The sequence below is a fragment of the Perognathus longimembris genome, chromosome 8 (genome assembly GCF_023159225.1).
Source record: "Perognathus longimembris pacificus isolate PPM17 chromosome 8, ASM2315922v1, whole genome shotgun sequence".
In the NCBI taxonomy this organism is placed as follows: Eukaryota; Metazoa; Chordata; class Mammalia; order Rodentia; family Heteromyidae; genus Perognathus; species Perognathus longimembris.
Genome location: NC_063168.1, coordinates 13404538 through 13427312, shown reverse-complemented (window position 1 = coordinate 13427312; position 22775 = coordinate 13404538). Strand labels below are relative to the sequence as shown.

Below are 22775 nucleotides of genomic sequence, written 5' to 3'. Positions count from 1 at the left end.
ACTGAAAAAATTCATTAGAGTATCAAAAACCATCAACAACTAACTTTCACCAATGAATGCTGTCAACAGGTTAGAACCCAATCAACTTCAAAGGACCTGCTTGGACATCAGAATCTGAGTATCTATCCTTGGCCTTCTTCCTCCATGGCCCATTTTAAAGGGTCCCTTGGGGCCTCCTCACCCTGTCCTCTCCCTGTTTCAAGGTAACCTCTTGTTTCTTCTTCATAAGGCTGTAAGAGCACACCAAACTAGAAAGTGCTAGGACCCTGGAGAGGCCTCCCTCCAATCATCTGGTGTTCTCTGAAGCTTCCTGTGTTCTTCCTGGCCTAGCCCTGGGGCAACGTAGGGTCAGGTTCCCCTCTTTCAAGGAGTTTAGTCTGAATTTGAAGAGCAGGCAGATCAAATGATTACTGTTTTGCAGTAAACAAAGGAATAGCCTCCTCTCTCCTTTTTTTTTCTTTTTTGTATTTTTTAGGTTTTTAAACAGGTACATAGTTTTTTTAGTTTTGTTGAAGTTTTGGTTCTTGTCAGAAAAATGAGGCCCAGTGGCAATGGAGAGGCTATGCAAGCTCTTGGGGCGGGGGGGGGGGGGGGGGGTTCAGATACAAGGAAGCAAGTCATGACTTTGGAAAGACAGACTAGGAAGAGAGGGATAGATGAAATATTTTTGAAAGGACAGGCTCAGGTTCACAACCCCAAGGTGCTCAAGCACAGATGGAGCCCTTGATCTTGTCCAGAATGTGGGACTGCTCTCACCTGGCTCACAGGTACTACAAAGAGGAAGAGCTAGAGTGGGATGCTGCCCCCTGCTGGGGTTACTGCTCTATCTCATCAGGTCCCTCCTGTGGTCTGTGTCAATGGGTGGCAAGGCCTCATCTCTGAGGCCCCACCCTGACACTCACACTGCCCCGGCCTCACTGGCTACCGCCTCCCATCCCCAAGCATCCTTTGGGCTTTGCTCAAAGCCTGCTTTGCCAGCAACTTTCCCCCTCCCTGTGCTGGCTGAGGCTGTACCTATCCTTCAAGGCTGGGTCAAAATGCAGATACATTGTTTCCCCGAAGACTCCTTTGATCCTCAGCCAGAATCCTGCCTGCCTTGCCCACATCTTTTAGTGACCAGGACTGGTGAGAATTGGGAGAAGGCAGAATGAAAAAAGCAAGTGGGAGACAGGTCAGCAGTATACTAGTGCTTCTGAGGGGAAGCCAGTCTGCCCTTCTGTGATCTTGCTAAGAGCAAGGGAGACGGTGGCCCTCAGTGAATGCTTCCTGGATGTCAGAGTGTACTAACTAGAATGGAACAGGAGTGGGTGGCAGAGGAACCTCCCCTCCCACATAAATAATTACAATTACATTCTAACTACAGAGACAGCCATGGGGTTGGTCTCAGGCCAGAACTGGAGGCCCAAACCTACCCTCTCCTGCTTCTTCAACTCACCACCCCAGTCCATCTTATAGATAATTCACCCAAACATTCAAAGTGATGGATGGGTGCCAGTATAGCCATCAGGGACTATTCATGCTTATGGACAACTCCAACTGGCACCTCTGGTCCTATTTTTCTAATTTATGTGACTCAAAAATCTTTCTATAATTGGGAGAGAAGACAGGGAAGGTGGTGGCAGAGAGAGGAGTGAGAGGGAATGGGGATGAAGAAGAAACCGCTCTAGGGGGAGAGTGGTTTTTCTGTAAGCACACTTCCAATTCCCTTCCATTTCCTTTGGGCTCTTAAAGTGGTTACTGCCAGGCCTGATAAAGGGACTCCAAGCCTAGTTCATAGTCTGCTCCAGCTTTCATCTTGTCTGAGCCCTCAAAGTCCTGCTGCTGAAGTCACTAAGACTTACCCTACCGGAAATGACTGCACATGGCCTTGTTTATCACAGCTTTTCAAAAGTATAAACACAACACAACTAAGAGATTAAAAAAGTACTTCACTGTTGGGAGCAAGCCAGGGCTGTCATTTATCAGGAAGACTTTCAAAAGTGATTTACTATTTTCAGTTCCATGAGGTAATATCAGTAAATGAACTAATCACAGCCCAGCTCATCTTTGTGGCAACCTAGCTGCTTTGGAGCCTCAGGTGAAGAGAAATGGGACAGGCCACAGACTCCACCCACTTTCCATCGTTCTCAAGAGGTCACGTGATCCTAAGTCCCACCTCTCAGAAGAGAGCTGCCAGGCCAACACAAACATCCATTGTACTTGCTCCTCTCTGTGAGGAGCCCACAGGGCTGTCACTGTGCCCGGTGTTCTGGAGCCTGTGGAACACCTGACAAACCTTCCTGACCTAGGCAGGTGCTGATGCAGGTGTTCCCCAAGGCCCAACCCGAACAAGCTGAGAGCTTGTATCATCTGAAGCAGGATCCACCTAGGGAATGGCCCCTGTCTGAGAGCTTAATTTGAGTCCAAACTCTTCTACCCTGATACCCACCACCTTAAAGGCCATCTGCTGAGAGGATCACCCTGCAGCCAGACCTTACCTACAGGGCAGGGAAATCAAGGAGCAGGAGACAGTAGGTCTTGGCCCCTCTCCTGTTCTCACCTGCCCCAGTGATCAACTTTGGTGGCTTGGTGCAGCTGTGAGATGGCTGAAGGAAACTTTCTTTTATGCTCTGCTACCAATTCTCTACATCTGAGGAGCTCTGGGAAGACCCAGGAGCTGGTCTAGATTACAGGCAGTGGTCAATGGCCCCGGGTCCAATCTTGGCCAGATATGCACTTTTAAAAGGATATCAACTAGTTGCAGGTATTTAAAAATTAGGAGACTTCCTCTTATAAACTCAAAAGTAGTCCTGGGCACAATGGCTCATGCCTGTAATCCTAGCGACTCAGGAGGTTGAGATCTAAGGATGGCAGTTTGAAGCCAGAGTGCAAGGAAGTCTGTGAGACTCTTATCTCCAATTTACTGCCACAAAAGCCAGAAATGGAACTCAACAGTAGGGTGCTAGCCTTGAGCACAAAAAGCTTGGGGACAGTGTCCAGAGCCTTGAGTTCAAGCCGCAGGACTTGCAAAAAAAAAAAAAAAGTGAAAGCAGGCAACCAGATAATTAAAGAAAGAAAGAAAAAGAAAGGGAAGGAGGCAAAGAGGGAGGAAGGATGGGAAGGAGGGAGGGAGGAAGGGAAGAAGGGAGGGAGGGAGGCAGGGAGGCATGCCAGCCGGGAGGGAGGGAGGGAAGGAGTAAAGGAGTGAAGGAAGGAAAGAAAGGAAGAAAGAAAAGAAAAAAAGGAGGCAGACTTTGTTTTAAATCAGAGGATCTAGCCACCCTGGCTCACGTCTCTGCATGGTAATAGCCAGTCCCTTGAGATAGGTCCCACATTCTTTTAAGTCTGCCAGGGCCCTTCCAGTCCACTTCACTGGACTCTGCTAATCTCCGAGGTTCTGCAGCCCTTGGAGTTTGCTACAATTAGGGTCAATGGGTGAGTAAGAAGTGCTTTTTTGGCTCTTTTTTGCTTGCCCTAGTCATAAAGAATCCACCCTCCTGACCCTGGGCAATCAGCATTATAGCATATGCTTTTCAAATGCCTAAGAGTAATCTGGACTTGAGAGAAAAATAAAGTTCACCAGTTGGGAGCCAGAATGTCTTTGTAAGAAGCTACAGGCAACCTCAGTTATAAAACCAGGGTTTAAAAGCAGTATGACACTGTTCATTATTGACAAAACTCTAAATATAACAGGAATTTCAATATTCTGCCCGGAATTAATCCCATTACTAACACCGTGTGCTGGGCTGACATCACAGAAGCACCACTACGATAGGACTTCCTTCTCTTCATTGTAAACAACATTCACACATCTTAACACTATGAGCTCAAGAGGACAACATCTTGAGCCATCAACTCAAGGAAAGAGTAATGTGTGGCTAATTTGTACCCATAAGCCAGATCTGGGCGGGGTTTCTGGATTAGGCTGCAGGGCCTGCAGTTCCTAAACACTTCTGCAAGGCTTGCTGGGAAAATATGCACCACCTCCTGGAGCCCTGTGGCCAGGAGTAATCGATGGGCCAAATACGGCCCAAATTCTGACCTTGTTTCCATGAAATGCAGGATGTCCTCGGGTCTCAGGCACTTCTCCTGTTGGTAATAGGCACGTGGCAGGAACTCAAACCTCAGCTCATATACCCGGAATTTGTTCTGTTTTTCCCCCATGCAGAAGGACTCCTGGACATCAACTTTCTGCAACACCTAGAATGAGAGGAGCTCGGGGAACACACTGTGCTGCAAGTGCAGGAAACCAAGGGTTTGAAAGGACAGCAGCTCAGGTGACAGGATAAAATCCCAACCCTAGTGAGATCTTCCTGCATGAATCCTTGGAGAAACAGGGTAGGGACCTATAGCTTAGAGGCCATCTCCAGAGTATCCTTAAGCCTGGGAGGAATGGGAGCCTCCCTGTGTTTCCCTGAAAGAAATTCTGGTAAGCCAACCCAAATAGCTTTCTTATTGTACTTTTTAGGCCCATGAAGGTGCTGTACAACTAGCAGTTATCTTAAAAGGCTCTTGATCCACCTCTTGGCCTCTCGCTTCCTAGTAGGAATCTAAGCTAAGGGTCTGAGCAGTCAAAAGTGTGCTCTGCAGAGATGGGAGGACACAGCATCCCGTCTCCCTCCACCCAGTGTGCTGCCCAGACACAAGAGACAGTTACCTCCCCTAGGCACACCCTGGTGAGCTGCTTCTTCAGGCTCTTCACTCTCTTCAAGGCTTTCTTGGTGTTGAAGACGGGGACACTCATCATGGGTGTCTTGATGTTGGCACTAGCCACCATAAGAATCTCCCTCAACCTGTCACAGAAGAAGGGCACATCATTGTAAGAGGTAACCAGATTGGGTAATCTGGTCATCTGAAGTCTATTCTAAATATCAGAGTTCTTCTGGGATGTAAAAAGCCCCAAAATCTTCCCACAGGGAAGATTATAAATCAGCTCTGCCCCATGGGACATAGACTCTCCTTGTCTGATTTCTCCCTGCAGCGCTGGCTCATGGATTCTTGCTTCCTAAGAAGTAAACAATAACCAGGATGCAGAGCAAGTCAGATCTGCACCGTGGCATTCCTTCTACACTCTGCCCATAAGCTCAGCCAGTTCACGGTGAGCCTGGCCTCCGGTAGTACACAGGAGGGTATCCCATAGTCGAGAAGTCAACAAGGCTGTCCAGAATCCAACTGCCAGAAAGTGGCCAATCACAGACTGATTGCTATGGATCTAACTCTACACTCTTCCCTAGCAATTATCGCATTGCAGCAAGCAACCATGTACCTAAAGGGCCATGGCCATAGGAATTGCACCCCTGGAGGTGGGTAACCAGGTGGTCTTGGTTGGGAGGTTGGGGCTTTTTAACAGTACAGTCTCTCTAAGTATCCCTGGTAACTCTAATACAGGAGTTGGCAAGGGAATAAACAGACATCTTAAAGAGGCCTAAGCACTGATTTGGCTACAGAAACCAACCAGACTCTGGAAATTCCAACCCTAATAAGCATTTTGATGAGCCCTAACCTCACTCACACTTGCTCCCCCCACCCCCAATCAAAGGACTCCTTTCTGGGAAAGCCAGGGCAGATCCCATCCACGCACCCTACCAACCTCGCACCTTGGAATACCCAGGGTGACGTTCATCTCGCCTCTGCCTGCGAAGTGGAAGGTGTTCAGAGTCATCTGTGTGGAGGGTTCCCCAATGCTCTGGGCGGCCAACAGTCCCACAGCCTCGCCTGGGTCACACAGTGAGCGCTGCCACTTGAGCTGCAGCAAGGTTCTCAGCCTGGAGAGAGGAGGGGGAAGTGGGAAGTCAGGAGCAGGTAGGAGACTTCCACCAAGTCACCTGAAACCAGAATCCAAACCCTCCCCAATGCCTCTTCCCAGACTGGCTTCTCCTAGGCAGATGATCCTTCTTGTCTTTAAAAAGATTCCTGTGAGTCACCTGGGATGCCCTAAAATTGCCCAGTGAGCCTCTCAGCTGGGTGGCAAAGCAGGAAACAGCCCTGCTTCGACTGTGTTGGCACCAAAAAGTCATGTGTCCACATTGGTCCACTAATGACAGGACCCTGAACAATAGGAATTTCTGGGATCAGCTGCATTTGTCCCTCTGCCCCTGAGCTAGTTGTGACAGTCCGGAGAGTCTACACCTCCTGCTATACAAACTGGGCAAGAAGTTCAGGCTCACTAAGCAATGGTATAATCTTATTTTCTTTATTACTGTAAGTGGATGCAGATCACATCAGAATTACCTATGGAAGTCAAATTAAGTATGGTGGAGCATTCTGCAGACTGAGGCTGGAAGATCTATGAGTTTGAGGCTAGCCTGGGCTACCCAGCAAGATCCTGTCTTGAAGTAACAAAAACAATAATAACAAAAAACAAAACCAAACAACAAAATATGAATCCCAAACAAAACATTAAGCATTCACTCTGAACCCTCTGGAATGTACTAACCATCCTTCCTATGACAGCTAGCCCTTTAAAAACTCTATTACAAGAAGGACCATGGGCGGTTAGGAGCAGTAGCTCAGTAGCGAGAAGTCATAAAGCTACATTTCCATTTGCTGACAGCAAATGAGCCTCATTGGCTGTAGGGATGTAGGCAGGAGTTGGAGGGCTTTGGATTTTGCTCTTTCAGGGGAAGCCGAGCTGGCAGCTAGACAACCTGGGAATCAGGAGATTCAGGGACTCCCCAAGGCCTGGCTGGAATGGCTACGCTAAGGGGAGAGACTCCTGGATTCCCTTCTAGTTCCTCCACTCAGGCATGTGTCTTTGCTCACCTGTCTGGGGCTCCCCAGCATCCAGCTGCCAGTCTTACTCCTGAAGCCTCTGTCAGCCACTCCCTATACCTCATCTGCTATCACAGGGGGAGGACTGGGACAAATGATCTCCAGTAGGGCACTGGACTCTTGGTGAACTGCACACTCTGAAGTACTGTGCTAGCTTGCATCATGCCTGGCTTCCTGACTACCTAGACCATAGGCTTCATTATTACTTTTTTTTGTGTGTGTGTGAGAACCTGTCCATGCTGAGGTCTCCATACAGACCTTCCTCCTTCAACCTGGAAACTCAAACTCAAAGGAGCAGTGGAGCCACTAGGTCAGCTGAGACAGTGTCCTGGGGCGATGCGTGACCTGTCTGGGTCAGAGTTAGCAGATGCTGAATGAATGGTGACCAGACTGATTCTCTGCCTCGTAGCCATGTCTACCATACCAAACTCCCGACACTAGACACTTCTAACTGCTCTCATCTACCCCAGCATCTACAAGGCTTATGAAGTACTTCCTACTGTCTCATATCCCTCCCTCCTGCTGGAGTCCCCCTCTTCTGGAGTGGGCTGGGTGAGCCTGAGAGGGTTGCCTCCCCACGTGCCATGCTACAAATCAGTGTCATCACCTGTCAAGAGAAAGCTCTGATTTCCTGTAATTCTTCTCTGCTTGAGCTGCCCATTCTTGACTGTAGTCATCCATCTTTTTTTCAAACGTTTCTGAGACAGATGCAAAGTAGATGTCTGGGCGCCACACAGACAGACTGGGGTCAGGACAAGAGGCTGCTTTCTTCTGGTATTTCCGCCGGCTCTGCTCATCTAACTCATACCACATCTGTAACATCTGAATGGACGGAAAGACGAGCCCCAGCTACATGGGAGGCTAGCTACCAGGAGTAGGGCTCTTCTCCTGGGGAAACCCATGGCATGAGGAGGCTCAAAAACACTGGTTTGGGTAACAGCAGGCTGAAGACTAAGACAGGAAGAAACCTGACTACAACAGGTGGAAAACAGGTGGAAAGGGAAGCTGTTGACCAGGATTGTCATTCCTCATCCGGGCCCATCTAAGCACAGGTAGAGGGGCTACATAACTTATTATGGGTCTAACTGGAGTCAAATGGAAAAGTATAATGATTATGTTAGGATACGAGTTGAATCCCTGTTAGCCTCAGATCCAGCTCCTTCACACATTCTGTGGCCAGAGTGAATGATTTTAAAACATCCTCTGCTTCCTGCTCACACTAGCAGCAGAGGCAACTTCTCTCTAATGGGAACTCTACTCAGGGCTCTGCCTATGATTGCACACCCCCTCCGAGTCTAGTGACTACTCTTCCTGATCCCTCCTGTCAAGGGTGATGAAGAAGTCCATTCGTCATCAATCAGCCTGACTGCCCCCCCAAGCCCTACTCACACCCCTGTAAAGAGCCCCCTTCTCACTTGAGCATCACTGCTGTCTCATTTCAGCACTGCCCACTGTATTAGGGAACAATTCTGCATCTTTCAAACCTTGCCTGAGGCTTGGACATGCCAGAGACCAGGGATACATCTCCCTTTATCACCTGTTGAGTTTCTGGGCTGCGGCCATTCTGGTTCTTGCCCTCAAGGTTCAAGGCTTTCACAGCTGCCTGAATCTTCTGGGAATAATTCAGGAAGGCACCTCTTCTTAGCTGGGCAGTGGAATGCTTGCTGTGCCATTTTTTAATGGCTTTGAAGTGGTGGAGAGCTTTCTGAGGATCTGCTCTGGACAAAACTTCATGGAGGTGCTTTGATTTCATTATCACCTAAACAAACCACACACACATATACACACACATGATGAGAGGTTAGTGTGTGACAGATAACACTGCACAACTTCATGGGATGAGGGGCCTGGGAGTAGTCTTCATAATACATCTCAGAAACTCGGTACTGGTGATCAGAGCCCTTGCTGTGCAGATCTGATGAAGAAGCTGGTTGTCTTAGGGAATAAAGGCACATTAAGAGCCCCTCTAGGAATAGAAAGGAGATTTGGAAAGAAAGAAGAGGCCAACCAAAGTTCAAGGACAAGCTCCAGAAGAGAAAGAACCCAGAATCAGAGCATGGCCTTCAATTCTACCACCAGCTCCATGATCTTGGACAGGCCACAGGCAGTTTCGCCTTCCTAATGTAACACAGGGTGACTGAAGGTTCAGTCAATAGAGATGGTCACTCCCAAGATACAAGGCAGCAAGAACATCATAAACATGTATCAGGTGATCTGGGCTCAAATGACGGCAATGCTTCTCACCAGCTGGTTACATCAGCTGCAATATTTAGCTGCCTCAGCTGTAAAAATGTGATGCCACTTCCCCAGAGAATGCTGCCACCTCCCACGGTTGTGGTGAGGATAAACTCAGCACTCATGTGCTTTCGTTAGGAACCAACACCTAGCGAGTGCCCCTAACAGCAATTGTTACTGCAGAGGTGCTCAAGCACCTTCAACTCATCAGTTCACAGAGGGGCTTTGAAAACTGTCACGTGTCTCAAGACACTGGCGGTGCTTTATAAACCACTCAACTTTTTCACAGCTGCACAGATCAAGTGGCTTGAGCTCAGGGTACTCAGAGAACTCTGGCTGAGACAGGGGCCTGCTGCATAGATGGGGACTGGTACTACCTCATAGTTGCTGGCCAGGAAGGGGAACTGCTTGGGCTGCAGGAACTGCGTCTTGGGGATGTCCAGGCCATCTTCCCCATATAGGAACTGCACCACGCTGCCATCGCTGTCACGGACTGTCAGATCATACTGGACAACCAGGCCTTCCAAGTGCTTGATGATACACCTAATAAGGAGGCCAATGGCTCAGTGCCCACCAGGCATACACCTCTCAGGAAGATTCTCGTGGGGAGGGGTAGTACAAGGAAAAGAAAAGGGGACTGCTGTTTTGCAGACAACCAAAACTCCAGGACAGGCCAGAGCTCTAGTATCCCAGGGTCTGAGCCCCAGCATCCCTTAGCCTGGTGGATCTCCAAGAGGAGACCAACAGACCTGGCTTCTACTCCTGGAGCCAGGCTCCCATCTGGCCCAGTTGCTTGGTTAACCACCTGCCCCTTCCCTCTCCTGTACCACATATCATCCTGGGACCAGCACTCTCAGAGCCACAAGCAGGCAAGACAGGGAGAACTGCTAGGATCCCCAAATCCTGTCGGTATGGTGAGTGTGAAGGATACTGAGGGACCCCAATCAGGAACTACATGCTCTGCGTGCCAGTAGCTCACACCTGTAATCCTAGCTACGCAGGAAGCTAAGATCTGAGGATTGTGGTTCACAGCCAGCCAGGGCAAGAAAGTCCATGAGACTCTTAACTCTAATTAACCACCCCAAATCCAGAAGTGGAGCTGTGAGTTAAGTGGTAGAGTGAGCAAAAGCAGCTCATGGACAGCACCTAGGCCAAGGTTCAGCCCCAGGACTGGCAAAAAAAAAAAAAAAAAAAAAAGGAACCAAATGCTAAACCTAATGACCTGAATACTCACAGCCCCCCCATTGTCAGGTGCTTCTCTTGACTTCTCTTGCTTTCTGCCCTTGTCCTGGCTGTTTTGTTCTCTTTCTGGTCACTGCCTAAGTTTCTCTGGTCACCCTCTAGGAACCTGGTTCCTTCCCTTGGTAACCACGCTGAGCTCTGAGAACAGAGCACAGGGTTAGTCACATATTTCATAGCAGCTTCCAGAGCCTCACAAGGACGGTAGTGAATATGCACCACCCTTCCCACAAGCACCAGTGTGCTTCAGTCCAGGCCCTGCTGCTCTTACAGGGACATAGGAGCAGCCCCTCACAGCTGCAGCGGGTCTCTCTCCTGAGCTTCAGAACTCACTTTTTCCACATCAGCTTCTTCCTTTCCACTGCCATCCTTGGAGGCAGCCTCCTACTTTCTAGCCAGGAATACTCTGACTCAGGCTCTTGGAGGCTCTGCACTGGGCCCTCCCAGCTGGCAGGCTGATCCTGCAGATGTCTGTGCCTTTGCCCCAAACGCTGAGGCTCTTTTGTTCCAACCAGAACTCTTGACACCATTCTGCTCATCCTGATGTCACAGGGTCTTGGGGGGCTCCTGCCTAACACATGCACTCCCCCGTCCCTAGATCTCCTGACACTTGCTTCCTATTTTTTTTTTTTTTTTTTTTTTGTATACTGTAAGTATCTCTAAAAGACTTTGTTCCCACCGGGGAAGGACAGGAGCTGGCCCTGACTGCAGGGCACTGCCAGCACTGAAGATGGGGTCCTTCCTCACCAACAGGCCACCTATGTGTTTCTTGATCTCGCTCTAGCCCTTTCTACCCCAATAAACACAGGAGTCAGGAGGGAAGACACCAGAACACTGCATGCGGGTTTGGTACATCTGAGCTCAGAAACAGGACAAAGCTGGAACCAACAGGTAGAATGCTGAGGGGAAGAAATGGAGTGGCATCCCTCCAACCCCGCTCAGTAATCATCAGTGTTCACTGAGAATATAACTTGTGGGAAATGCCCCAGGGGAGCTAGCGGCTATCAGCGGGCCACATATGCCCAGAACTCTGCTGCCAACAGCAGTCACTACATGCTCTTGGGCAAACCCAATAGGCATTAAGGCATGAATTGGCTCCACCCCAAGCCTGCACCTCCTGGAAAGTCCCTATTCAAAAGAGTCCCTAAGGAAAGGTGTCTGTTACCTATTGGCTGTTGATTACAGCATATACAGGGTGATTCGCCTATATAGGCTTTGGAACTGCGCAATAAACTAGATCTGTACCTCGAGTCTGGTCTCTGGAGTCTGTCTTGCCCGGGCCCCCTCTTCTTCCGTGACTGTCTCCACTTGCCCCAGAAGCCGTTGGCCAGCAGCGACTGCAACAACTGCAGCAATAACTTAAAGGCAGGCTCAAGAGGCAAGGGGATCTACACCATTTCCACCATTTCCCATCATCATTTCTTTCTGTATGACTGTCAGAACTTCCACTTTCTATAAAACAAAGAATTCCCTAAGAGCTTAAATGCACACTTAGTATTAATGAACAAAAGGGCAAGCCCATGCAATTGCTGAGTACTGCTTCCTCCTAGGGCAAGCCATGTTTGAAAAACTTGGGTTCCTTACAAACTAATAAGATAAGAGTCCTTTAAGGTGTTTCTGTGCTTCAGAAGCCAGGGTTGAGGCTGATGCTCCTTCTGCATTCCTGATTCTGTACTTGCAAAGAGCCAAAGCCCATCCACCATCATTTCTACCAGCACAGGCTCTCGGAGCTCACGAAGAACCACAACAAAGTCCTCAAGGCCAAGGCTTCCACACTGCACCCCAAGAAGAGGGAAGCTGGAATTCAAGGATTTATTGCCTATCCTACTGGGCTTCCTGGAGTCAGGCCTTGTTCAGGTTTAGGCCTCTGTTCCCTCTCACTCACCCAATGAAGCTAGTTACAGGGCTGCTTGCTCTCTTTCTTGCCAGAAAGGAAAAGAAACAAGCAAGGCTAAGCTGGAAAGCCCCAAAGTGATTGATACCTGTGATTGGAGGTTGATGACTACAAAACCACAGGCAAGGACCCTGGGCCTGAAATCCAGGCTGATTCACCACCACTAAAGATCTTTCCACATAGCCACAACACCCCAAGGGGATGACAGACCTGCGGAACACAGGGCCTGCAGTGTGCGTCTCTGCGCATGTGCTCTACCGGTGCTGCAGAATGGATCAATACCTTCTGTTTTCTATCTTGGGCACCCATCAAGATTACTTTCGTGTGTCTGTGCCAATCCAAGAGCTAGAACTCAGGGCTTAGGGGCTGGCCCTGAACTCCCCCCCACCCCCCAAGGTTAGGGTTCTATCACTTGAGCCGTAGCTCAGCTTTTTTGTATTAACTGGAGGTAAGAGTCTGATGACATTCCTCCTGGGCTACCTTTGAACTATGATCCTCAAATCTCAGCTTCCTGAGAAGCTAAGATTACAGGCATGAGCCATCAGCATCCAGCTCCATCAAGATTTTTAAAAACATTTTTAAAAGAAATCATCCAAAGAATCTTGTGAGAGACAACAGGTGCAGAGCAGTAGAACCCCAACCCCATCGAGCAGAGGAGGTTCTTACCTTTGGAGATAGCCAGAGCGGCTGGTTTTCACAGCAGTATCCACCAGGCCCTCCCGCCCTGCCATGCAGTGAAAGAAGAACTCCTGTGGGAGGGAAGAATATCGTTCCAAAGGTGCAGTGAGCACTTTCTGCACGGCTACTCAGGCTGACGCCCCAAGCAGCCTTTCCTGACCAGATAGCCGCCCCCCTCCCAGGTCCTGGGTCCTTGGTTTGAAGGCTCCAATGGTCTCGTTACTTCTGCTGTCCCATGATCTCTATCTTTTGCTGCCTGAGGTACAGGGACAGTGTCCCAGAAGTAACAGTTCCCATCTACAGGAGTCAGGTGCCTCTCTGCATCTGCATGTGCCATCATCAGGACCATTTTTCACACCTGATTTCCAAAGACAAGTGCCACTGGTACCCTGACCCTGCCTGGCTCAGCCCCAGGCTTATATTCCATGTGCAACAGTGTCAAACAACAACAACCACAAAACAAAACCAGTGGCAAAAGCTTTCCAGACTTCTCTCTTCCTTCCTTCCTTCCTCCCCCCTCCCTCTCTCTTTCAGACAGTTATGCTATTATTTCCCTGGCTAGCTTCAAACTTGTGTTCTTCTCATCTCAGGTTATACGTGTGTACTACTACAACTGCAATGAGTAAGCATTCCGCAATAAGAATATATTTACAATCGTAATTAGCAAATGCAGATATATACAGGTAAATGTAGATACACACATGAATAAAGATATATACAACTCAAACCAGAACTTGATGATACTATCCCATTCCTAACTAGGTGGGAAAAATCTGAGGCTTGCTTTATCACTCTACTCTGTTTCATTATATAAAGGAATGCTGGTCACTACTCCAATATACTTGCCCCCTCCCTTACTACAGGCCATGGATGACCACTGAAGAGTCCACATGGGAAAATGGACAAGGCTGCTGAGTGGTCAGTAGCTTTGAAACAATGCATACTGACTTACACAACTCAGGCTTAGTGATCTGCTCCCAGGGTTGCACTTTCAGTGAAGCAGTACACCAAGGAATAAAGAGAAGCACTATCTTAAGGAATAAAAAGGGCTAACATGCCAAAAGCCATTTCGGACAAGTGTGAGGGGAAACCCTTCTTCTAGGGAAAAATTCCACATGAGAAAGCAAAATGAGGTATCTGCTACAGCTCATTCATCTTCCCACTATGAAGAAGCAGGGGAAGGGAAGGGACCTGAGAGTAGGGGACTTTGCAAAATCAATCTTCATGAAGCTCCTTTTGGCAACATAAACACCCTTGCATGAGTTACATTCCCTTTTCCGGCTGCTTCACATACGGCTAAGAACTGGCCTAGAGAGGTCGCACAGTTCTGGTCATGTTTTCATTTGCCAGCAAATATTTACTGAAGGTCTATGATGTGATAGCACTGTGCTAGCTCTGGCGTTACAATGGTGAATGTGCCACAGATGTGTCCTCTTGGGATCCTAGGATCTAGTGGGCAAGAAGGAAGTGACTTGATCATTCTTGCTCAGAATGGTCAATGGGGTAACAGATCATCTATCACTGAGCCTAAAAACAGGGGAACAAAGTAAAAAAAACCACAAATACCGGAGGTCTAATACCCGTGAGAAACCGTCCAGTGACAAAGCCGCCAGCCCTGGGGGTGAATTCGTAAGGTTCAAAGCAGGGCAATGACTTGCCAGACGCCATCAGTGGAGGTCGCCGACCTTCCAACTCGATCTGACCCAGCAGGCAAGAGATCTGGGGAAAAGGAAACCCAAAGGAAACCCGTGAGTCCTATGTGGGATAGTGCTTTGTTCAAGCAAGGAAGAGACAGACAGCCTACTATTCAAGGATAGGCATGTAGAAACTGAAACTAGGAAAGCTGTGTTTCAAGAAAAAACCCACAAAACTAACTTTCTTTTTTTGACTGATCTGGATTTTCACAATCAGGCAGGTTGAAATGGGTGATGTTTGGAAGAACAGCTATATTTCAGAATCATCATATGAGAGGCCTGAGGTTCCTAATGGTGAAATAGAAGCCTATAAAAGTAATTTATTGTGATCCCGTTAGTTATCCTAGATCCAAGAGAGTACTCATGCTATCTAACTCTTTGCTTCAAAAACAACCTATAAATATTCAAGGAGAAAAGAGCAACATGTCTACAGTTCTCTTTAGTCAGCAAGCTTCCTGTGGGCCTTCAGCCTTCCAAACTCACTCCCACTGGGATCATTTATGTGACAACGATCCTTAAGACCCTTCTAACTTCATCAAGATTAAAAGAACAGGAACTAAAATTTGTGGAAATGGTTCCATAGAACTGTGGAAATCTGAGGAGACAACAGGCCTGAAGCTAAAGAGAAATAATCTTTAGGACAATGCTCATAATGTAATATTAAGTGAATGAAGTTGATCACCCAACAGTGTAGGACCTCAGCCAGGACTGAGATTTTTACATAGAGAGTGCATATGTAATCTAGGCAATACAACATTTAAGTTTAGAATATCTACCTATATAGCCAACATTATACATATCACACTTGCATATTTCCATCTATGTCTTTCCATATCTGTGGTCAGTGCCTATACTGATTTCTACATGCTTTGTATCTTTGTGTGGTGCGTTTTTATACAGAAGGTAGATAGATCCTCTTGCTATCAAGTCCCCACTCTGGCCAACTGGTTATGCCACTTCTGTTCAAACCTGCATCGTGTTCACAGTTGAACCTTTGGCTCCGGACTGCACCATCATCTGTAGGTTGTTTTCTGGAAACTGTCTGTGTAGGCCAAAAGGCATGCATGCCTGTGGATTAAATCAACACACTGGTCAGTAACTTTGCCCTCTTAAAATTCCAGGTTAAAAATATAGGAGAAATAAAGCCAGAATATTCATCTAGAGCTTCAGATCAAATCCCATTGAAGGTAAGGGAAAGCCTCCGTTGGCATTCATCCTTTAGTTAGAATCATAGAGGGAAGTCAGGTGGGTACCCCCTGGCTTTGTGCTCGGCTCATACATCCTTTCAAAAGTGACAGGCTCCATTTTTCTCATCAAAAGGCAGCAAAAAGGGAGACATAAAAGGAGAAAAGGGACCAGCATACCCAGTGTGTGATTCTGAAAAGGTGATCTAAGGTGATGCCCTTGCATCACCCCCAAAGAGGCAGATTACCGATGGCCACACCACATCCATGTTTACCAGCATGCTATCAAGCAGTTGGTGGGGGTCCTCACCTTGGCTATATAATCAGAAGTAAGCAAAGCCCCAAGGGAAAGTCTAGGGGATGATGAGAGTACTATGAGTTTGTTTAGCCCTTTGCCTGGGGTCCCAGAGATGCATCTCAACACAGGGGGAGGCAGGCTGGGTGGGAAGAGGTGAACTGATACTTCTGAAGATAGCCCCTCACCAATAGCACCCTCAGTGAGTCCTGGAAGTGGCGCCGCCTTCATCCCCATACAGAGCTGGGAAGGGACCTGTGAACACCTCTTAGAGACAGTCAGTATTCTCAGCAGCCAAAAGGAAAGGACATCACAGAGAAATTGTAACTTTTGTTGAGTGTTGGTCTTGCTTCTTTCTCTCCTCGTCAGGCCTCTAAAGCCAGGAGGCAGGGTAAGGGCCAAGCCCAGTCCTCTAAGCCATCGGACTGGGAGTCTCAGCTCTTGGACAGAAGGGAAGCAAGAACCAGGTCCTGCTCTCACTCATGCGGATTCTCTTCTCCTGTCTCAGCCACTGCAGGCCCATGTTGGTGCTGAGCTCATTCCTGGCAACTCTAGGAGGCAGTGTTCTTCACAAGCCCTATTCCCACATGACAAAAATCAATGAACACACAGCTTGCTCCTATCCCTTGCTAGAGGTCACACAGCGTGTGTGAAGCACAACCAGGACCTGAAGACAGGTCTCCCCCCTTCCCCCCCCTGTTTCCACTGCATGAGCAACAGTGGTATTTTGGGCTCTTCTTTTTGCTTGTCCAGCAGCAATGACCCAGTAGGAAAGTCTTCTTTCTGAAGTCCCCTTTAGTGTAATAATTCCAAAATAAAAATATTTAAGATGAAAAGTACCCCAAAGCATTCCCTTTCAGCACTAACACAAGGCCTTTCGACACCCTAACTGGTTTGGGAATAAGACTCTTGGCTCTTCACAATGATGGATTCTAACTGTCCCCCTCCCTACCCTTCACCCACAATCAGCTGTTAAAGGGACAGATTGCTCCCTGGGTGAGAATCAAAAAGTAATTGAAAGAAAATCAGCATTCAAAAAGATGGAGATAAGTGCATGCACCACAGGGTTAACCTTGTTAATCTCATTGCTGTAATGGTTCACTTCCTCCTTGAACTTCATATCAATCATGTTAAAATCCCGCTGGTCTTTGCCAAGATGGGCATCCTGCCATTTCCCACGGACCTCATCACATGATGCAGCTTCTGGTAGGTTTAATGCAACCCTGACAGCCTAGGGTAAAAAAAGAGGAATGGGTCAGAGGTTGGAGTCACAGGAGAAGGATGTGGGTTTCACTCTGCACGACACTTGACCTCTTGTCCACTTCTTACCCGGGGCCCACAATGAGTGGATTCTTCAATGATCTGCTGTCTTTTAACATCTGCCTTTGGCTTAACCAAAATGTCTTCCACATCTGTGAAGTGAAACAGACAGGTTCAGTTGTGACCAGGTCTGCCTTCACCAGACTGTAAACTTGGTGGGGTTTAGATCCCGAGTAGAGTACAGGAAGCAAAGAAATGCTGCTGCTATTAATTCCCTCCATCTCTTAGGATTATACTTCCATTTTACAAGTGATTAAAAACTAAAGGCACAAAGGTTACAGAGGTAGAAAGTAAGCCCAGGCTAGGTCCATGTAGAGCTCACCCAAGAAATCTGTGAGGGAGGAAAGGGCTAGAGATGAAGAGCTGGGTTTAGAGATGGAAGAGAGCATCCCAGGTTGGGCTCCTGGAAGCCACACATCACAGGGGCTACCCATGGGGTTGTATGGTGTGTAGGGCCACAGCCACGTCAAGCCTAGGTGACAGGGTTTATCTCTGTAGTTTCGTTAGCATTGCCAAGGGGGGATAAACTGCCCGAGTGGCTTGAAGCCCATCCTAGCTCAAAGACTTTAAGTAGTACCACTTTACTGAACTGCTTTGCCTCTAGAGTACGCAAAATTTCCTCCATCAAGACCTGAGAAGGAAGGCAAACAACTGGCAGTACTATCCAAAAGGCAAACACATCTGCAGTGCCTGAAAACGGAGGGCTTCTAAAGGCCACATGTGAGTAGAATGGGAAAGAAGCATTCCCTCTGGAAGTAGCCACTGCCATGAAAATGAGCCTTGTAATGAAGCCTTCTTCCTAAGAAGGGCTGAGTGGAGCTAGCCTTGCTGGCCCACCCTCCCTGCAGTCCGACTCCCAGCTTGGCCTTGCATCCTCTCTTGGCCTTGCGCCATCTGGATCATCACCAACTCAGAGGCAATTCCCTTCTATGTCACGTGCTAAACAGAGCTACAAGCACAGCGGCTGTTTGCTAGGTTTGATCTGCTGTGAGCTGGGTGTGGAATCATCCTCTACTCATTTTTAAAGCTCTCTGGACATCTGCTTCTAGTTAGCAGATGTTTGTGCTTTTCCTAGATCACCATTTGAAACTAATTCACATTTTACAAGTGTGATGTTCTTAGTCTTCACTCTTTCTTTGAGTACCCAAGGGCATGCCTGTGTAGTTCCCACATGGAAGTAAGAGATCAGGCCAATTATAGGAATCAAGATACAGAAAGAAGAATTTCAGTCCTGAAATAAGATAATAAAATAACTGGATATATACGCCAAGGTGTTTATCCAAAGGTAGTCATCCCAGTAATAATGTGAAAGCTTACAAATAGTTCAACTGCTTAATTACAGGAACGGGTTAAATAAACTACAGTACAGCTGACCCTCCCTATCTATGAGTTCTGCATCTGTAGACTTAACCAACTGTGATTGAAAATATACAAAAAAGAAAAAATTGCATCTGCACTAAACATGAATACTTTTTGTTTTGTCCTTCTTGCAGTTTAACAATAATTTAACTAGCATTTAAATTGTACAGGAACTTGGCCTTGAGCAAAAGGAAGCTAGGGACAGTGCTCAGGCCCTGAGTGCAAGCCCCAGGACTGGCAATTAAAAAAAAAAAGGACTTAAATTGTATAGGCACTATAATTTAGAGATAATTTAAAGTACATGGAAGATTTACATACGGCATATGCACATTATTACACCATTTAATGTAAAGGACTTAAGTACCTTTTGGATTTGGCGATCTGTTGGGGGACCTGGAATCAATCCCCCTGAGGTACTAAACATCCACACAAATGAAATAATCTATAGTCAGTAGATATTAGGCTGTAGATTTATATTAGCTGACCTCAAGGGGCACTTTTAAGTACATTTGGGAATGATGGCAATGGGAGGAACTGATTACAAAACAGTATGAGACAAAGGATTCTGTTCTTTTCTGAATATATTTCCACTGGAAAAGTCTAGAAAGATGCAGACCAGATCAATACTAATGGTTATCTCTGACAACTGGATGGTGAGTGATTGCAAATTATCTTCAAGTCTGCATTTAAATTTTTTCCCCTACAACTAAGAATATTGTACAATTGAAAGTACAATAAAATGTGTAATACAAGTCCTATTGCAGGCCACTGACCAAACTCCCAGTGTGGCAGGCTAGGGAATCCTGCAGTAGGATCCTGCACCATGTCTGCATGTAAATCAGTGCATGCGTATTCATGCTAACACGGTATCTCACACTGTGGTGAGGGTTTAACACGCAGCATCTTAGGGAATCCTCACAGGACTGCTACAGAGAGGCCCAGACCAGATCCACAAACACAGCAGATTTTCCAAAATCACTTCTACCCAGGACACAGACACTTGCTTTCTACATCAGAGCTGATGTAAAATAGCGTGCTCATGTCCAGGGAATAAATAAGGAGGCCCCTCTTCCTTAGGTGCACTTCTACATGTCTGCCCCTGTGGTGTTTCCACGAGTGCTACCACAACCTTCTATACTGGAAAGCAGTTGTAGCAACAGGGAGGCCCCTCTGTGGAGCAAGGAGAGCCAGGGAATCCCAGGCATATGCAGGAGAGAATGGGAGTGTGCTTAAGGACAGGAAAGCAGTACAAAGCATGAGGCTGAAAAGGGGACCAGGATGACAGCCCAACTGGAGGAGGCTGCTGTGCGCAGTAGGGAAGAAACACCAGTTGTGAGAAGTCAGGACGGGAGCACTGCAAGGGAGCACTGAAGGGATGTCTGCATCCTTGAAGAAGAAATCTAGTTGTTCCCTACAAAAGTCAGTGAAGCTGGGGGTAATGGGCTCCAAACTCACCCAAGGTAAAGCCTCTGTAGAGCTGAAGGTAGGCGGTGAAGAGACGAGCCAGGCAGGTGAGAACCTTGCCACTGGTCTCACCCCCATAGATTTCATAGCAGCAGTGGACTAGGCCGTAGGCAGAGCTCCCGTAGTGCGCCTTGTCCAGCACTCCACAGAGCAGCTCTCCTTCTCTGATGATCACCTGCACAGGGAAGGGCCATTAATGCCAGGATGCAGGTGACATCAGGGGAAGCCACCAATCCTCAACTGTGTGGTAACTCACTCTGTATGTTTCTCTACTGTGACCTGCCTCAAACCCTTCATGGAATAACGTGGGAATACATAAAACTAAGACACACACACACACACACACACACACACACACTTATTTTAAATAAAAGAAATGAATACATATTGTCCAATAGTTTTTGTTTGTTCAGAGTCTACACATCTCACAAAGCCTATATTCCTACACAATCTTCAGTGTGACTACATGACCTCCTGCTTCCCCACCCCCCATACTTGATGTCCAGTATCCTTGATCAAGACCTTGTGAACAGATAAGAATATCTAGAACTGGGCATCTGTGGCTCATGCTTATAATCCTAGCTACTCAAGAGGCCAAGATCTGAAGACCACAGTTCGAAGCCATACCAAGTAAGAAAGTTTGTGAGACTTTTACCTCCAATTAACCAGCAAAAATCCAGAAGCAAAACTGTGGCTCAGGTGGCAGAGTACTAGCCTTGAGCAAAAAAAGCTCAGAGAGAGTGCCCAGGCTCAAAACAACAACAAAGAACATCTAGAGCTTCACCTTCAAAACTGTAACTGGCCCAGGTCAGGACCCCTTATGTATAAAACAATAAAATCATTCTTTGTTGTTGTTGGTCATGGGGCTTGAACTCAGGGCCTGGGCTCTCTGTCCCTGAGCTCTTGGCTCAAGGCTATTGCCCTACCACTTTGAGCCACAGCTCTACTTCTGGCTTTAATTTTTTTCCTTCCGGCTTTTCTGGTAGTTAACTGAAGATAAGAGCTCATAGACTTTCTTGCCTGGGCTGGCCTTGAACTGTGATCCTCAGATCTCAGCCTCCTAAGTAGCTAGGATTATAGCATGAGCCACTGCGCCCAGCTAATAAAATCTTTTTAACATCCTCTAAGGTCTGAATCTGTACTTTCATAGAGCTAAAACATTAGAATCTAATGAAAACAGAAGTATTTCTAGTGGCATGACTTAACACATATTAAGTACATGATCTCTAAAGGGCAAGAAAAATGATTCTTCAGGTCTGAATAAAGCATCCTTTAAGATCCTGGCAAGGTCAGTGCCAGTGGCTCATGCCTGTAATCCTAGCATTCAGGAGGCTAAATTCTGAAGATGTGAGACTCTTATCTCCAACAAACTACTCAGAAACAAAATCAGAAGCGGGGCTGTGAGTCAAGTGGTAGAGCGCTAGCTTTGAAGCTCAGGGGCAGTGTCCAGGCCCTGAGTTCATGCTCCAGGGCCGGGAGAGGGGAGAGGGGAGAAGGGAGAGGGGAGGGGGGGGTGAGAGAGAGGGAGAGGGAAAGGGAGAGGGAGAGAGGGAGGGAGGGGGAGAAGGGGGGAGAGGGGGGAGAAGGGAGAGGGGAGAGAAAGGAGAGAGGGGGAGAGGGGGGAGAGGGGAGAGAGGGGGGAGAGGGGAGAGAGAGAGAGAGAGAGACAGACAGACAGACAGACAGACACTCTTTTACAGGCTGTGGAGGTAAGCTCAGTGGTAAAGTGAATTGCAAGCAAGTATGAGACCCTGGGCTTGATCCTTAGTACTACAAAGGAGGGAGGCAGAAAGAGAGACAGAGAAAGAGAGAGAAACAGAGAGAAAGAGAATGTAGAAGGGAAGAAGGGACAGGAAAGGAGAGGACACTGCTACAAAGCACATTGTGCTCTTCAGACTTGAGTGTGCTCACCAACCAAGAATACAGAGGCCCTGGGAATCTACAGTGCAGCTAAGTATTCAGGCAAGGCCATTGTTGTGACCCTGGTTCTGAAGGCTTAGAGCTGGAGTATAAGCCCCTCAAAGCAGTTCAGTTACCTGGCTATTCAGGTGTTGAGAGAAAACATGGGTTCTACATCTGCAAGCTTTTCAGAATCAACTCCAGCTTTTTGGAGCAGACTTCCCAAACTACGTGGGAGTTTTATATTGAGGGTCAGATGGTTTTATACTGAGGGTCAACTTGACTCTTTCCAAAACAAAAGTAGACAGCACTCTGGGCAAAATCCAGTCTTCTGAGGCACGACTCCAGTTTCTCTGAGTGTGTCTCCATTTCTATCACTGTTTTAAGTCAATCTGTCTATACCAAGGAGTAGAAGTCTCCAATACATACAACCGGGCAGTCCTACCTGGGACTCGCACATGGAGTCAGGGTTAAAGTCAGGAACAGGCCGAGGAGTTTCTTTCACCCAGGCTTTTCCACTGATTTTTGCTTTTCCAGTTAAGTTCAGTGGAATGTAGTCGTCTGGGATTATGTTTATGAGCAGTGTTGATACAACCTAGAGAGAGAAAGAGGACAAACTGATGACAAGCTGCAGATAGAAGAGGAGAAAACCATTTTAGGACCTCCTGTCTCCTGATGCCATTTTAGATACCCTCAGGATCAGTAGACAGCCCTATCTCTAAAAGGTAAGTCCATCTCAGCTTTTGCCCAAATTACGTAGGAGC

General features: G+C 47.4%; 1 protein-coding gene across 2 annotated transcripts in view; it reads right to left on the bottom strand.

Moving 5' to 3' along the window:
* Polr1a (RNA polymerase I subunit A) overlaps positions 1-22775 on the bottom strand; it is a 70687-nt gene that overhangs the window by 9996 nt on the left and 37916 nt on the right. For both annotated transcript variants that reach the window (XM_048352545.1, XM_048352546.1), the window contains exons 15-27: positions 22457-22606; positions 20104-20287; positions 17299-17381; positions 17042-17200; positions 15460-15558; positions 14363-14515; positions 12785-12867; positions 9363-9528; positions 8288-8509; positions 7358-7572; positions 5577-5744; positions 4637-4772; positions 4022-4179 (exon numbers count right to left, since the gene is read on the bottom strand). In XM_048352545.1, coding sequence (XP_048208502.1) covers positions 4022-4179; positions 4637-4772; positions 5577-5744; positions 7358-7572; positions 8288-8509; positions 9363-9528; positions 12785-12867; positions 14363-14515; positions 15460-15558; positions 17042-17200; positions 17299-17381; positions 20104-20287; positions 22457-22606 — 1976 coding nt within the window. The remainder of the gene's footprint in view (positions 1-4021; positions 4180-4636; positions 4773-5576; positions 5745-7357; positions 7573-8287; positions 8510-9362; positions 9529-12784; positions 12868-14362; positions 14516-15459; positions 15559-17041; positions 17201-17298; positions 17382-20103; positions 20288-22456; positions 22607-22775) is intronic.